At 25.4% G+C, this 17,800-nt stretch overlaps 1 protein-coding gene across 2 annotated transcripts; it reads left to right on the top strand.

Moving 5' to 3' along the window:
- Nucleotides 1-1,471: 1,471 nt before the first annotated feature.
- On the top strand, nucleotides 1,472-16,845 carry LOC135923619 (ankyrin repeat domain-containing protein 13D-like). 2 transcript variants are annotated; one of them, XM_065458465.1, is made up of 16 exons: nucleotides 1,472-1,646; nucleotides 1,867-2,005; nucleotides 10,144-10,268; nucleotides 10,403-10,448; nucleotides 10,593-10,646; nucleotides 10,790-10,879; nucleotides 10,940-11,129; nucleotides 11,405-11,471; nucleotides 11,731-12,097; nucleotides 12,381-12,463; nucleotides 12,612-13,505; nucleotides 14,230-14,332; nucleotides 15,817-15,993; nucleotides 16,174-16,417; nucleotides 16,509-16,590; nucleotides 16,646-16,845. In XM_065458465.1, the coding sequence occupies exons 1-16, from the start codon at nucleotides 1,527-1,529 to the stop codon at nucleotides 16,766-16,768; spliced, it is 2,904 nt and encodes a 967-aa protein (XP_065314537.1). In that variant the 5' UTR covers nucleotides 1,472-1,526; the 3' UTR covers nucleotides 16,769-16,845. The 2 variants fall into 2 exon arrangements, with proteins under 2 accessions (XP_065314537.1, XP_065314536.1); XM_065458464.1 differs by having other exon boundaries at nucleotides 1,475-1,646; nucleotides 16,087-16,417; nucleotides 16,646-16,843.
- Nucleotides 16,846-17,800: the final 955 nt, after the last annotated feature.

Below are 17,800 nucleotides of genomic sequence, written 5' to 3'. Positions count from 1 at the left end.
ATATTTTACATAAAAAATTTAACATAAAATTGATATATTTAGATATATTAAAAAAATTTCTAAGGCCCGACCCAACCCGGCCCAAATTTTTTAAAAAAATATTAGGCCCGACCTCGCTTTTCTTACTTTTGCGGATCTCTAATAAGAATTATTTATGTTTTATTAATATACACATTTGTATTAATTATATTATAAATGTTAATTAGATTTTTTTAAATACCGCACAATAATTACTTATATTTTATTGTAATTCTATTTTTTTTAAATATAGTTATTAAGAATAAATTTTTAATATAATCTATATAAATATCATACATTTTGAAATTTATTTTATTGTATAAATAATAAATAAAATCTATAATGAAATTCTTTGCAAAATTTTGTTAAATGCAAAAATTTAAATAAAATAATTATTTTTAACATAGAATAAGATATATTGAGTGATCATAAAAAATGGGAGGTTGGGGGTGGAAGCGATTTTATTCTTCTTTCTACACCGAATGGATTGAATTAATTTACAATTGACTAAACATTGATAAAATTTTCATCACATGCTTTCAGTCGCGTATTAATAATAAATTTGGCCAAAATTTTCTTACTAGTATTTTTTTCAGTTATGCTGGTTAGTAGTATAGTGGTTAGACACCAATAAAGTACAAAATTGGCAAATTTTTAAAATGCGGTTTGGGGGCGGAGGCCCCAAAAAAATTTTAACCCCCCCCCCCCCCCCACCATGGATCAATCTTGGTTACGCCACTGTATACTTATTTGGACCTTGAGAATAGGTATGATAATAAAATTTAAAAATAAATATACAGTTGGTTAGTCATTTTGAACTCTGCTAATTACAATATTAAATTTTTTAGTTTTCAATTAATAAAGGATTATAATTTAATTAGTGGTTATAAAATTATTTAAATAATAATAGTCAATTAAGCTTCAATTGTTAATGCTAAATTATATTTAGTGAGTGATATTGATATTCTATTTTTAACACAAAATTTAATTGCTAGCCGACATAGTGAAAATATAATTTACATGTATTAATTTAATCTAATATTTAAAATAGTATTCATTAATATTTAGATTGTCTTATTAATTTTTGAATAATAAAATTAAATCTATAATTTACTTAATAGAATTATATAAGAAATCTTTCAGGGGCAATCAAAAAAATTTATTTTTAGTTCAAAGAGTTTTTTTTGCTTCAGAGGGCTAATCAAACACTGCTATTTACACGTTAAACAATAAAAATTAGGAGAGCGCACTCGATGCTATTTCCTAGGCTCAGTTTGAAATCTATTCTCTAAAAAATGTACTTCTATAATAAAGTCCTACTACTAACATCTTAAACACAAGTTTTCCCTTCATTATGATGAAAGTGTAAGATATCAATCTTCCTTCAAATTTATCCAAAAAATCGAAAAATATTAGGCGATTTGTTGCGATGTAAATTTTGCCCATTATCATATGGAAGGATAAAATCAAATCGATTTTAATTTTTTTTTTATAATTTATAATTATTTATGGAAAAATCAAGCTCCTTAAATTCTTCATATTCTATTATTGTTGATAAATATCCATTACATCTAGCTATATGGGAAATCAAACCTAAAATTCTTTTGAAACACATTAAGAAAAATGGGGTTAGTTCTATATAAGATCTATTAAATCTAGGTTTTCGATAACTTCAATAAGTTCATAATATAATATTTATAATTCTTATTTTATAAATATACACATGGTTTAATTTTGTTTTGAAATAGATAAATTAGTCCATACTTTTTAAATTGTAAATATAAATTAGCATAATTAAAGTATATGATGAATCTTTTTAAAAAATACTTTAAATATTTGTAAAATTAGTGCAATATAGAAAAATTAGATCCTAGAGGCAGATCACCTCTTCAACTTGCTGTGTTATTAAATAATCTTGAATGTGTCAAAATCCTTTTGGAAAATGGTGCTGATGTTGTTGACTCTTTAAACAAAGATGGCTGGTCAAGTAAAATTATTTACATATATTATTTTAATATAGAATTTATATATTTTTTTAAAAATATGATACATATCATAAATATATTGATATCAGGCTTGTATCTAGGAAGTATCAGCTGAGGGGAGACAATATATTTTTTTGAGGGATATTGTTCTTTCATAAGTCATAAGAAACAAATTTATAGGCTAGATTTGGAGGCTGGAATTTATTATTATTTATTTGGAAGGGGGGGGGGGAAGGGTGCCTTTCTGGCTATGGGGCTAAATAGCATATTATAAATATGGAATTTTATATGATAATCTTTCAATTTATTGTGTTGTTAAAAAACGTTTTTAACATTAATTTTAAATTTATTTCCTATTTAAAAGGATTTTAAAATTTTCTGTCTGTCCACTAATATCTTATTATTTATGAAGTTACATATAATTAGCATATCCAAAACTAATTTAATTGAAAGAAATAGAGATTTTCTTATTTTAATTTTTTTTTCTTCTTCTAACATAAAATATAATGTAAGCTGGTGAATGCTTGTTATAGAGTGCAGTTTATTTTCTTTCATTGGGATCAAAATAGTTTCTTAAAAATTAGTGCTGCCAGATATTATTCGCTTGAAAACGTGAGTTTTTCTTTTAATGGGGGGCTTTGCCCCCATACCCCCCAATTTGCGGGCCTTTGGCCCACTTTTGCCAGGCCTTCGGCCGGGAATGTTGTAACATACTAATCTTTGTTAATATGTTATATTTAAAAAATTTTAAGACAATGAAAATTCAAATTCTTTATTGATTTACTAATCTTATTATAATGTATAATTTTCCATGTTATAAATATCGCATAATATTAATTATTATATTTTATAGATGATTTTAAAAGAGGTAATAAAGATTTCCCATCAGCACTGTGGAGATAGGCTGAGAACTCTTTGCATGAATAATTAAAATTTTGTTTCACCATAAGTTCTGCTTCCAATGTTGATAAATGTAAATGATTGTGTTCTTTTCATTAAACTGAATATTCTCTTGGATGAAGCATTTGAATGCGGAATAGAAAATATAAAATCACATATTTTCTCTATCAAGGGTGTTTTTATTAGAGAGGAAATCCATCCATTTTTCTTGGGCATTCATATGATTGTTTTTTGATAATTTTTCTTCATAATATGAATAAAATTGCGAATATTCCTCAAAGAGACTATCTATATCTGGTATTTTATAATTAATAATAATTTTTTGTAATTGCTCAAATGCTGGACATTTATCCAATGTCATAGGGCTAAGATATTTCCCTATATTATCTATTATTTCATAACGTTTTTCAACATAATCTATAATATTTTTTATAAATATTTTTGATTCATTATTGAAATTTATTGCCTTTTCTACATCATTATCATGTTGTAAAATATTTTTAGAAATGCTCCCATAAAAATTTTGTTGAATTTTTGAATTTAATGAATTCTTTAATTTTAGGATAAGATCATGTATATATATTGCTAATACATCTTCAGATTGCAATTGTAAATTTATGTTATTAACTATAGTGCCAACGTTAAGGACAACACCTAAATAGGCCTCTGCAAAATCATCTTCAAAAAATATTTTCAAAATTGGTGGGGTTACTGATAATGATAAAAAATATTCTTTAAGGCCACTTCCAAACATTACGTTTTTTCAAAACGTTTTCCGAGGCACGTTTTTCGCAATATTTTTTACTTCCAAACAGCAACGATTTATATTTTACAGCTGATTTTTTAAAAATTAATCTTATAACTAGATATTTTATTATGAGACATTATAAAAAAAACGGAAAATTGAATGCACATTTGGCATAGCTACTGCTATATTTGCCCTACTTTCTAAAGCTATAGAGTGTTCAGTTGAAATTGCTGATAAAATTATATCTACAATTACTCTTTCACATAATATTATTATTGATTATGATGAAATAGATTATACACCTAATATTTTACCTATTACTGAAAATTTAGGGATCATTAGATCTTTAAATGCTTCAAGTTCTAATTCAAGAGAAATTAGAGAATTATTTAAAGACTATTTTAATTCTTAAATATATGTTTAATTTAACATTTTATCATTATATATAAATTACTTTTGTATGTGTGTATAAATTAATAAATTGCTTTTGTATTTGTATATAAATCACTTATGTATGTGTATATAAATCATTTATTTTAATTTAAACTTATAAAATAATACATAACTATTTAAACATCAACATTTTCTACTATAATATTATTTATATAATTATAAATAAGAGTTTGCACATTAATTTTCATGGTGTCCTTAACTTCATTTGGCACCTTCTTTACATTATCAATTAAAGACAGGCACCATAATCTATCTGGGTCATTATCAATTTCTAACATTTTGTCAAAATATCTTTCCATTGGGTCTTTTGTTACTCTAGCCCTTTTTACAGGTCTTACATTCTCTATATTATCTGTGATATTATTTAGTGTCTTTCTTGGTGTGGTGGAAGTAGTAAGAAATGATAGTGAATCATACCATTTCCATGGAGTGCTAGCTTTTGCAGCATCACCTGAATGCACTTCTTCTCTCTTTCTCTTTTCATTTTAAATAAGAATCCCTCAAATTCTTCCATTTTAATTTACAGACATTTGGGGATGAATCAAGCCTGGTAAATAATAAAGGATAAAAAATAATTTTATTTAAATAAAGATATAAATTATTAAAATTCATATTCCATGCTTACTAATAAATAGTATCTAATTAAAAAGTCTGTTAATTAAAAATTATTATTATAAAATAGTCAATATTTTCAATATAAAGTCTTGTTCTACTTTTTAGCACATAAAGTCCATAGTTCATCTACTAATAATCTATTAGAATAATTATCATTAGATTGGTTCCATAAATCGCATGATCTTCTACAAAATTTATCAATTCAGATACAAAATTTCCTCTAAAATCATTTCATTTATTGAATAAAAAAATTACTTATTCATTTCAATTGTATCAGACGCCATTTAATCGTTAAAAAAAATCAAGCTAGTTTGTTATTAAAATAATCGCAAAATCGTATGCATGAAAAAATCGTTTGGTTTGGAAGCACACATCTATTAAGCTTAATTTGTTATTTATCGCTTTGAAAAAACGTCGTGTTTGGAAGTGGCCTAAGGGTTTGAAAATACTTAAGCATTTGCTCAATCGCTGGGATTAATGTAAGCCAGTGTGTTGGAACATGGCGAAGTAATTCTGACCATTCTACCAATTCTTTTAAAATTGTAACTCTTTTTGTCGAGTTGCTAAATCATTATAGCATTTTATTACTATACTCTCAATATCATATTTGAGAAAAATTACAGCCTTTTTGAACGAATTGTGAAGAATATGGCATATACAGCCTATTGGTATAATATTATTATTATGACTTTGTCTAAATACTTTGATTTTTCCCAAAGTTTACAGATGTGTTATCTGCACAATAGGCCGTTACATTAGAAATATCAAGTCCAGCTATTTTTAAATTTTCTAGTAAACATCTAGATATGTCTTTAGAGGTTTCACTGTCAGACAAAAAAATTTAAGTAATTTAACATTTATTTTATTATTTTTGTTGGGAAATGTTTTTATATTACCTTTATTCGATGCATCCGTTAGTATTGAAAATGGATGATTGTTTTTTAGATCTTTTATAATATTTGCCTTTGTTTCAGGTGCCAAAATATTTTTTATTATTTGCGAGCCTTTTGCTTTGCCACATGAAAATATTGATGCAATTTTAGAGTCAGGGAAAAGTGTGGAAAATAGCTTGCTTGAACAATCAGCCGACATATAGCTATATGAATGTTGTTTCAGCAATAACGCACAAGGTCTCATTCTTAAAATATTTGGTTATGTATGATGATATAGTAGTATTGGTTCGAGATTGTTCATTTGCCAGCTTATGTTTGTTAGATATCATATGTTTGATTATATCATACTCTCCACTATGGCTTATTGAAAAGCATGATGCACATATACTACATTTTACAGACGACCCTGAAAGCTGCTTTATCCATTCATATTTTTGTTCCCAACTTTTATTATAACCTACCTTATATATTTTCCTCTTTTTGGTTTGTTTTTATTTCAATTTTTCATCTTGAAAATTATAACTTGAGGTTGAGGATGAGCTTCCTGAAATATTTTGAATTTGAAAATCCATTCTGTAAATAATGAGGTTTTTAAGAAAATACAGAATACATCAAATCATAAATTAGCATTTTTTAAATATTTTAATCTGACCTACTGAATATAAATTACCTTTATTATAAATTTTATTTAATTATTTTATAAAAATGTTCCTGTCCTGAACTCTAGAAATGAATGTTTTTAGATGTATCTTAATTTGATTGTATATTTAGCAATATCTAAGTTAAATTAAACTAATTATAATTGTGAGAGTTTCCTTAAATATTTTGAATTTGCAAATCCATTCTGTAAAAAGTTCAAGAAATAGATATTATATTAAATTTTTAGATAATGAGGTTTAGATACAGAATAAATCAAATTATAAGTTAGCTTTTAAAAATAATAATCTGACCTACTGAATATAAATTACCTTTATTATAAATTAATTTTACTTCAAATTAAGAATTATATAAAAACATTAATTGCTAGAGTTGATTAATTCAGGATCATTTTTATGAAATAATTAAGTAAAATTAATTTATAATTTGTTATTTTCTTTTAAACCCTCATTTTTCTATTTCTTGAACTTGTTACAGAATGGATTAGCAAATCCAAAATACAGGAAGCTCTCACAAAATATAATTAGTTTAATTTAACTTAGATGCTAAATTAACAATCAAATTATGAAATATCTAAAAACATTTTGTTTATTTTGATTAAATAGATTCAGGATCATTTTCATAAAATAATTTAGCAATATCTAAATTAAATTAAACTAATAATTTGTGAGTGTATGTATAATTAATTTATTTCATTTAAAATTTTACTAGTTTTAATATATGATTTATAAAATCCATAATAGTTATTATTTAAATTCATATTATACTTGATAAACTATCCAAAAATTGAATTTGTAGGTAGGTAATTAAATGAATATGAATTTGATATGTTAATTTTAATATTATAAACTATGTTAAAAAAATTTAAAAATGAATATAAATTTAAAAATATATGATTGGTTAGTTGAACCATTAATAAATACTACAATTTTTTTAAATATTTTAAAATAAAATTAATTAATATTTGTTTTTAAAAATATTTAAAAAAATTTAAAAATATTTTGAAAAAATTTAAAAACATGAGAAAAGATGTGAGTCTAGGCATGATTATTTTAATTTACTCAAAAAACGTGAGAAAAGCGTGAGAGAAAACGTGAGTAAGTAAAAAATTAGGTAAGAAATCGTGAGAATCACGGCTAAATCGTGAGATCTGGCAACCCTGGCTCAGATACTTATATTATTTTTATTAAAATAACAATGACATTCAATTTTTTATGCACATATATATCCCCTTTAAAAAGATTTCTTACCAATATCTGGAAAAAAGTAAATGACTATTTTAAAAAAAAATTCCCTCAAACCACTCTATAAAATTAATATTTTTTAATTATCTTGACTAAAATATATACTTAAAAAACACATTTTAATCAAATATACCAGTACAATATATATTTTTTTTTATTTTCTCTATTGTTTTTCTTTTTATATTAAAAATAATAATTAAATAACCTTTCAAATTGAAGTCACAAATAATTTGTTATGTATTTTGATGAAAAACATTGATGCATCTAAAATTTAATATTATAAAGTTTGGCTGATACCTTATAAATTTTTGAAAACGTACTTGTTAAATTTGAGCAAAAATGTTATCATTTTTTTAGGCTTAGACCAGGTTTTTTTAAAAATCTTACTATTTTCGGCACTCCAGAGAGATCTCTGAAAATTATATTTATTTATTTGCAGAAACATTACATTTTTTTTAAAGTGCAACAATCCATATGATCTCTATTTTATAAGAAATGCGATCTATAAAAACGTGGTTTGTGTTCTTATATGCATTGTCTATATTTTAAATGAGCAAGATAAATAGTGTCATAGAAAGAGGAACGGATTTAATATAACAGCAAAAATAGTTAACGTTCCTATTTATTCATAATATGCTCATACTGCATTCCCGTTTATTATCATGTTGATATGCAATATTTATCCTGATACGTTTTCCGATTTTGACAGTTTAAAATGCTATTATTTAAAATATAGGTTAATGTGGGGAGAAAAATGGTTTAAATTAGGGGTGTACCGATACCACGTTTTGGAAGCCGTCCCTATCCTATAATCCCGATATTAAATTGATATCGGCCGATTACCGATCCGATATCTTATCTAATTTTGTATTCTGTAAAGAAACCAATGGTTTTAATTTTTAATATATAATTTAACTATACCATAACATGATTTAAATATATTATAATGATTAGTATATTTTATATTCAATTCACTTGTAATTCTAAAAGTATAATAAATTTTTTTTAGAGAAAAATCACTTATTTATATAATAAGTAATATATTAATCTATTTACATAATAAGTAATAAACAAATATATTATAAAATTTGAAATAAATATTTAAAATTAATATATCGAAGATTTCTTTTTAGAAATACCAAAATTTCCAATTTATCAGAGGTCAATCTGCGATGATGGGGACTATATCACTAGCTTCACTAAAAACAGATTCTGAAGAGATTATTGCACACTTTTATAAACAGAATGCAAAAAATAATAACAATATGGCAAAATGTTTATTAACTAATTATTACTATTAAAAAAATTAAACATAAAAATGGTCGATTTTATTTATAAAAATAAATGGTTTTTAGATATAACTTTTTTAAAAAATTTTATAATATTTTATTTTTGTTAAAAACGCCATTTTGTATTGGATCGGATTGGAAAATTTTATAATATTTGCCGATAACCGATATTTTAAAATAGGTGAAATATCGGCCCGATTCGATCAGATATAAAATATCGATAACATTATTTTGATATGCAGGAGATGGCTGGACATGGGTCAAAGGTCTATTTTTGAGTCTGTTAGATATGTGTAGCAAATTTCTGATTTTTAATACATTATCACATAAATTTATATGATATTATTACCATGCCATGCTACGTATTATCTATTTTATATTTGAAATTGAACACTCTATTTTGAATAATTTTGCCTTAATTATTCAGAAAAATAACAATAAGTTTGATTTAAATGAGAAATACCCTATCCATTTGAATGTATACTTATCCTATTTTATTGGTCATCCATAAACTCCTTAATTCAATTATAATAATAACCATGAAATATTGATTTTTCTATAATATCGATTCGTGAAATGTTTTCTAAAACTTGTCCAATTCCTACATTTTCTAAATCCACAAAAACCTTTATTTAAAAATCAAATGTCGAAAAAAATACGAGGAAAGAGTTCATTTTTTTTAGTATTAAAATTACGGAATTTATTTAAAGTTTATTTTTCAACATTAACTATTTCAACATCTATGATCGGTTCAGTCCAATGAGATTAATACTAATCTAGATGTATGTAATTTATTTAAAATGCATTAAAAATTGTACATACATTGAAGTCCTTTATTGAAAGGCATTTAAACGAAATGACGTCTACTACAGCCAAGGAAGTTGAACAGCTGACTTTAAGGTATATGTATAAATGGATCATCAGTCTAAATTGATATTAAAGTCATTGGTTTAGGCATAATTATTATTTTCATTTTTCCATTTGTTAATTATTTCTGCTTGTCACTTAGTCGGATATCCAAGCACTTACAACATCCTCACACTTAATTTTTTTTCTATTAACTTATTTTTAATCATACTTATTTACCATAATAATGCCTTTAAATTTCTCATTTAGTATAACGTCTTGTTTCTTAACATCTGATCTGCCACTATATTCGCACTATTTGCCACTTAATTTTATTTCCTTGGTCTATTAACATTTAGAAACCTCCAGTACTGTGGGTATTAGGTCCTGTCTGGAAAATGATTATTTTAGCTTTTCCCTGATTTAAGCAACAGCAAAATCCATCATTTAATCTACTAAATTTATATAAAATGACATTTAAAAAAATTTATTAAGTTATCCACGAAGCTACTAGTGTTGGCAATTCCGAGATGCTCCAACTATTACTACAACACAGATACTATCAAAGGTATATCAAGGAAATGAAGTCTATTCCCCAAATCCTCAAAGCTATACACGAGGTTTTAAAATTCAGTTAGACGATTTGATTATATTATTTCCTTTTATTATCTTCCTTTTTTCTTTTCCTATTTTTATAGAAATCAATTATTCCTTTCTTATATTTACTGATTATTATTTTATATTTTTTTGATAGGCTCCCGATTTTTACTTCGAAATAAAATGGGAATTCTCCAGTCTAAGTAATGAATATTCTGTTTTTGTAATCGACTATTTTCATATTTTATTAAAATCAACGAAAAATTCAATCATTAATATGACTTATTCGAGAAATTTTTTTTCTAAAATTATAGCTTATAATTTTTTTCTTCTTTCTCTCTCCTAAGTACCCCTAATATCAAAACTATGTCCTAGCGATACGTGCAATGTGTGGAAATCTGGTAACCTTATATTTTTTAAAGCTTATACATTATATATTATATTTTTTTAAAGCTTATACATTATATATTATATTTTTTTAAAGCTTATACATTATATATTATATTTTATAATATATATTCTATTTTTCACAAATAATGCACAGGTCCAAATGTAAGAATCGATTCAACCCTAATAGACTTTTACGAACAAGGAATAAATAGGGGCAGACGTTCTTACCTATTTCATGGCACTGGTAAAAAAAAATTAATTGCACAAATTACAAAAATTAATTAATGTATTTTTGATTATAAAGGTGCTGAAGCAAAATTTATAGAGCTTGATCATGACAAGAAAACTATATCCACCGAAATATTCGAGATGGGCCTTCCCCTGGAGACTATAGAGTTGGAGCTCATGAAACCTCACCCTAATCACGTTAAGCAACGCTTGCAAAACCCTATAATGACAACCTATCTGGATGTCGATAATATCCGTTTTGAAAGGTTATATTACTACACTTCCGGGAAAGTATTTTAAAAAAATCAGGAAGATATAAAAAAATATTATAGATTTCAATAAAATAACATTATTAAATATATATAAAAAATTTATACTATAAATTAGTTATTTATTTTATAATTTATCAGACTACATATGTTTCATACCATAATTGTATATGTGCGTTCTATCGAAATATAAAATCTATACATAATATATGTTTCAACTGTAACAACAAAATTACATATTATATATGTATTGGAAAAAAATTTATATTCAGAAATAAAGCTGGTTTATGGGGATGGAGAAATGAAAAGATCGAGAGCATCAATGGTTATGAATGCAAAGTTTTATTACAAGAGATATTTTTTTAAAATGATATTACTACATTTATCGCTTTTGCTTTTTGTTTTTTGATATTCCACGTGGAGTTGTGGAGTTCTGCAATGGGCTAGTACCAGTCCGTTCATTGTTATTATGATTTTTTTTATTACATTGGGTTTGTAATTAGTCTCTTTTTTAAAAAGAAAATTTTTTAACTTAAAATCAAGTAAATAATTATTTATTTAATCTATTCATCGATTTCTAAATTTATTTTCTTTAAAGGTTTACAACGCCCTTAACGTTGAGCTAATCACTAAAACCAGGCTAGAACATTTGGCCGATTCGAATGGGGTAAAAAAACTGAGCAATTATTTTACTTCCAAAAAACGAACATCAAACGACCCTCTCCTTTCATCGTCAACTAACACGAACTCTAATTCGTCTAATCACGCTACGTCGTACAATCAAAATCGTTTAAATAATTTAGTCGGTAATCATGATTTAGAGACCGGCCATTGCTTTATGTCTTCGATACCGCTTGTTAATTCGTTTTTTGGGTTCAAAACTGTATCTGATACCACGAAAGACGAAGCAACCACCGCCATAACTGATAGCTCCCCCAAAATTTATCTAAATGATTCCAGGCAAAGTTTATATCATTTTTTTAGAAACAATAGCCGGCTTATTTTTAACCATTCAAGCAAATTATTATTATTACCAAACGCCTGTTTAAAAATCGAGCTCTCATAATTTACGAAAACCATAATTTTGATTTATATTATATTATCATTATATATGTAATGAAAGAAAAACTATGCTACCAGTTCCCCGATTTATTATTAATTTGAAACATTTAAAAATTAGTTAATCTTTATACATTTAAGCAGAACACTGGTAATAGGTAATAACTAGCAAAATATTTGATTTCATAGGTGACAATACGTCATATGTATCGCCCACTTTCTCTATTAAATCAAGCCATAAAACGCACGACAAAACCGATGACATAAATAGTGTATAATATTAATTTTTTTTAATATTATGTTTTTACATAGTTTACTTACCCTCTAAATATAATTTTTAGTAAAAGATTAATAAATGATAATATATAAAATTATATATTCCAATCATAAATTTAACTATTATTATTTATCTTTATTCAGTGCAATACAACGAAAGATTCAGTCAAACTTAACAATCGTAAAGCCAAATTTTCATCTCTCGTGAGAAAATCGATGTCATCTACAAACGGTAGCCCTGCCAACGAGAAAAAAGTCATCAAATTGCCTTCACCCGGAAGCGACGTGTCTTGCCGAGTACAAGATGCCACGAATGATGAAATAAATCTTTATCCAATATTCGATGAAGAAATCAATAATACTGGCAAAGTAACTCAAAGATCTGTTCAAGCAAAAAGTTGCGAGCCTTTAAACTATACATATATACCCGAATTATCCACCGATTTAGAGAATGGCTACGATGATATTTTTTTAATAAAAGATAAAAGCCTAGAGGAGTTGAATAATATAAAAATCAATGGTGAAATAACCGATAATTTAGTGAGTGCGATAGTTGCCGCAGGATTAGAGCCACCTCCCTGTATAAAAGCGCCAAAAAAGGAATCGAGCAAAGAAAGCATCGAAGAGGATATATTTTTGGATTGTCAGGAGGATGTCTTTGAGATAAGCCCTTCTAATTTATCCAAGAGCAAGGTCAACTCGATTCCGCAAAGCGATACATCATGCGCTAATGCATTCTGCAATCGGGCCGGTTTAACCATGGATCAATACTTTTTCCCTTCATTTAGTTATCACGATTCGACTCCCGAATCCAACAAGGAAACGGAAGTCAAATTTGGTAGAAAAACTAGCTTATCCAATTTGAATTTTAAAAGTGCAATTACCTTCAATAATTCAAACTTACCCGAGAGGAGCGATTCGAGTGGAAATACGGCTGGGGATATTGGAAGAATTAGGAAAGAGATAGTTAGTAAATCACAAACGTTTAAGGCCACCTTGTGGCTTTCTGAAGAATGTCCGTTATCTTTGCAAGATCAGGTTAACCCTGTATATATATATATCATAGTCTACACTGTAATTTAATGTAATACAGGATTGCATTAGTTTATCAATGGAATCTTAATAAATCTTTTTTTGAAAAAAATATTTAAAGTTAATTTGTGCAGTTGAGCATAATTATATGACCATTATTTGATTATTTATACTTAAATCAAATTTCAATTCGAGGCAGAAACAACAAAAAATTTATAGAATTTTAAAACTTAAAATGATCTCAATAATTATTTATTTTAACGAAACTTAAATATTTGATCAAAATGATTTGAACATTTTTTTTAATTGCTATTAATAAAATAAAAAGTTTATTGGTTAATATCATGAATATATTTTTTATTAGGGAATATATTACATAATATGTTAAATTAGAAAAAAAGATAATTTAACAAAAAACATTTCGAATGTTTAAATTATTTAATTCAACAAATTTTATTAAAACCCTCAAAATTTAAAAAAAAAATCTTAGTTGGTTATGTTACCTTAATTGAGATTGATTAAGAATTCAAATTTATATTTATTTCATGCTTTTAAAATATATTTTATATAATTTGAGATTTTTTGTGATACGCTAGGATAATATGGAATACTAGTAAATACTACGATATTTCATACCAATTATTTTTTTTAGTATAATCAATATATAAAATATTTTGTATAACTCAACAAGATGAATTTTAATAATTTATTTTTTAAAAAAAATATTCAGATCCTTCCTATAATAGATCTCATGCCTAAGAGCAACGCTCACTTTTCCAAATTGAAAGAATTTATAACCCTTCAATTACCTCCTGGCTTCCCAGTTAAAATCGGTGCGCGTTTTATTTTGTTATTTTTGTAAATCCATTAATAAAATGGGATTTATTTTAGAGATTTACCGCTTTCAATTTTTTTTTACTGGTACTCGACATCTTTTTTTTTAAAAAAAATTATTTGCATAGGATCAATACTGGATTTTATAAAATAAAAAAAAATATTTGTGAATTAGCTAATACCTAGAATGATATTAATTTAATTTAATTCAAAAAAAATAAATTTAATTTAATCTAATAATTATTCATCAACAAAATAAAAATTTTAATTTAATTTAATTTTTTTATATATTTATTATAAACATAATATTTATAATATAGCTCATTCATTTTTTTCTTCTTCTCCAGTTAGCTTCACATAAAAATATTATTACTCATTTTAAGATTAAACTTTATTTTAAATCAAATTTAAAATCATTTTAACTTAACTAAACTGTTAAGGTTTTAAATTTCAATAAATTATTATATAACCAAATTAGTGTTGAAAGGTGTTTACACGAATTCAGGATATTAGTACCACCGCGAAAATATAAATGTTAATTTTTTAGATAATGTTAATGAATACTTAGCATGTAACAATTGAATAAATAATAATGCGGAACGTGGAACGAAATGAAACCAAACTTAATTTTTTAAGCAGAGAAGAACAAGAACGCAAAATTTTATTTGTTCCGGATCCCTAGAATAAATATTACTAATCGACTATATTCAATATATTAGATGATTATTTTTTGATATAATAAATAATTTAAAATTAATGCACAGAAAATATTAATAAAATTCCAAAATTATTAGTTTTTAATAAAATTTATTTTTTAAAAAAATATCCACTTTCATTTTTTTGTGTGTTGTAAAGGTAACCACCAATGTTTATTAATTTCTCAAATATGTTTTTTAAATGATGTTAAAATGAGTGAATATATATTTTTTTAAGTAACCAGTTAAGAACTGACTGCAAAACCGACCTGTTACAATTAATAAATTTTTAATCAGTTTATGAAACCCCCTCCAAGTTGTCCTAAAGTTCCTTTTGTTATAAGGGTTTTCTCTAAGATTTTATTTTAATCGAACATTTTTCTTGGGAGTTATTTATTTACCACTTTATTAATTTAAGACAAACATTTGATACCCTAGGGAAAATTCTTTATAATTTAATTTATAATGCAGCTACACTTTTTTTTCAAATTTAAATATGGTTGCAATTCGCTAAGTCTGAGCAATGAACACCTTTTCATTTGGAATCATATTTTTTGCCTAAATTGGACACGTGCTTCATTTTAATAAGGTTTAATATAATAACGAAAAAAAAGAATGGCAAATAAATAATATTCATGAAAGTAAGCTAAAATATTACTCAAAAGCCGTTTTACTGAGATAATTAAAAATATATTAAAAAGCAATTATTATATAAAAATAATTATGATATTGATCAATTATTAGTTTGACACATATACATTTTTCATATTTATTTTATTTAAATTTAGAAATTCCTTTGTTTCACATTTTAAACGCGCGCATAACGTTTTGCAATATATGTGCTAAAGACGAAGACGTTTACGGGGTCTGCAAAATAGTAGACGATTCTGATGTCAAAGGAGGACGGGTGTCTTGTATAATTGATTCTTGCGTTTTTCAAGTCCCTCTCGATTACAAAGATAAAAGTTTTTTCAACCTTTTCGTTTTTCTATATTTCTTTTTATAATCCATTCCTTCTTATTTGCAACACGTTAACCTAACTTAAAAAAAATATTTAGACGGTTATTACCCATCCTCCCTGAACTCTGCCTCCTTAAACGGGTTTACCCATACAGACAAAAATTTTAACAATATTACCAACACAGATACTTATTTCCTTCCCAAACATAACACTTCTATATTAAATCGGGGCGGAACTTCTAACGATATCGACGCTGAAAACGCTTTGTTACAATACGCGATTCAGCAGAGTCTCATCGACGAAGGGACCGAAAACGATAAGGTTACAGTCTGGGAGGCACTTAAGAAAGAGAGCCCAAAAAATGTAGATCATCAAAATGGGCCATGTGACGATGCCTCAGAACAAAAAATGTCAAGAGAAAGTGATAGGTTATTTTTTTTCATTCAAATGAATGATTGGACCTTTCAATATTAAAAAATATTGGATATATTTTAGTGATTTAAAATGCTATTTTTTTAGTGACCAAATAAATACTCAACTCAAAAATCCAAATCTCAACATCAATTTAAATGGCTCTTCTAGTTCTAGCTCTATAGATGAAGTATAATTTAAAAAAATTGTTTAATCTATAAAAAAATTTTTTTACTTATCCTTAGGACGAACAAATGAAAATAGCCATTCAAATATCCAAGAAAGAGTTGAAAGATAAAGAAAAAAGGGACTCTTACTTTAACGAAGAATTTGAAAAAATTTTACAGCTTTCTTTACTTGAAAAATGATGTCATAATATATTTTATACGCTATATTTATTTTTTTAGAAATATTTATTATAATATACAAAGCAAATTATTAATTTATATGTAAGATATAATATAATACTATTATAGACTATTACTTATACAATATTTTTTTTTATAATAATGCTTTTTTAAAAAAAAAATTTATTAAATTTATTAGTGCATTAAATAAAATTCTAGAATGATAACATTTATAGCCTATTCAAAATGTAATAATAATGCAGCAAGCGATAACATAATAGTGACTTAATCAAATTTTAAATAATAAAAGTATACATCCATTTTTTTGAAATATAGAAAGAAAGAAAGTAAAACTTCAATCCATATCTATGTTTTGGTTGGATCAAGATAAACAATTCTCAGAGTTGCTAAAGTTTCTATATATAAAATGTGGTATCTGTATTTTTAGAGATATGAGGTATTTGTATCTGATGCTTTTTAAGATACATTGTAGTCATTTTATTTCATACGAGCATATAATTTAAATATTATTAAAAATTATTAAGACTAATAAAATAATATAATATTAAAACTCCCCCCTCCCCATTGAAATTTTATCGCAAGATTGTGAAGGATTTTTATTGTAAATGAATATATAAATGCTTGCCATTAATTATTTTAAAAAACCATTGATGCACAAAATTTTTTAAGAACGATTGTTACATCTAGACCTAACTATATTTTGCATCATTAAGGCTAACATCAAAACTACAATTTTTGTGAATGAAAAAATCTGTCATATTAAGCTAATATAGTTTTATTGAATTGTAGAAGAGAAAATTTAATTTTAAGATAAAAAATTAATATTTATTCTTATTATAAAGTCAATAAGAATTTTTTATGTTTTATTGACTAGAAAATATTATACAAACAATTTTCATTGCATAGTAAATTTATGTAAAATATTAAATTATATATAATATCAAGAAATCTCATTTCTTATACTGAGATTGGAATGGGTTAGCATATAAAGCCGGTGAAGCTGGGACAGAATAATAAAAGGGTTTAATTTTA

This window comes from Gordionus sp. m RMFG-2023, chromosome 2, assembly GCF_954871325.1.
Source record: "Gordionus sp. m RMFG-2023 chromosome 2, tfGorSpeb1-WG-v2, whole genome shotgun sequence".
NCBI lineage: Eukaryota > Metazoa > Nematomorpha > Gordioida > Chordodea > Parachordodidae > Gordionus > Gordionus sp. m RMFG-2023.
Note: the sequence above shows the minus strand (reverse complement) of the source record. Positions and strands in the feature narration are given on the sequence as shown.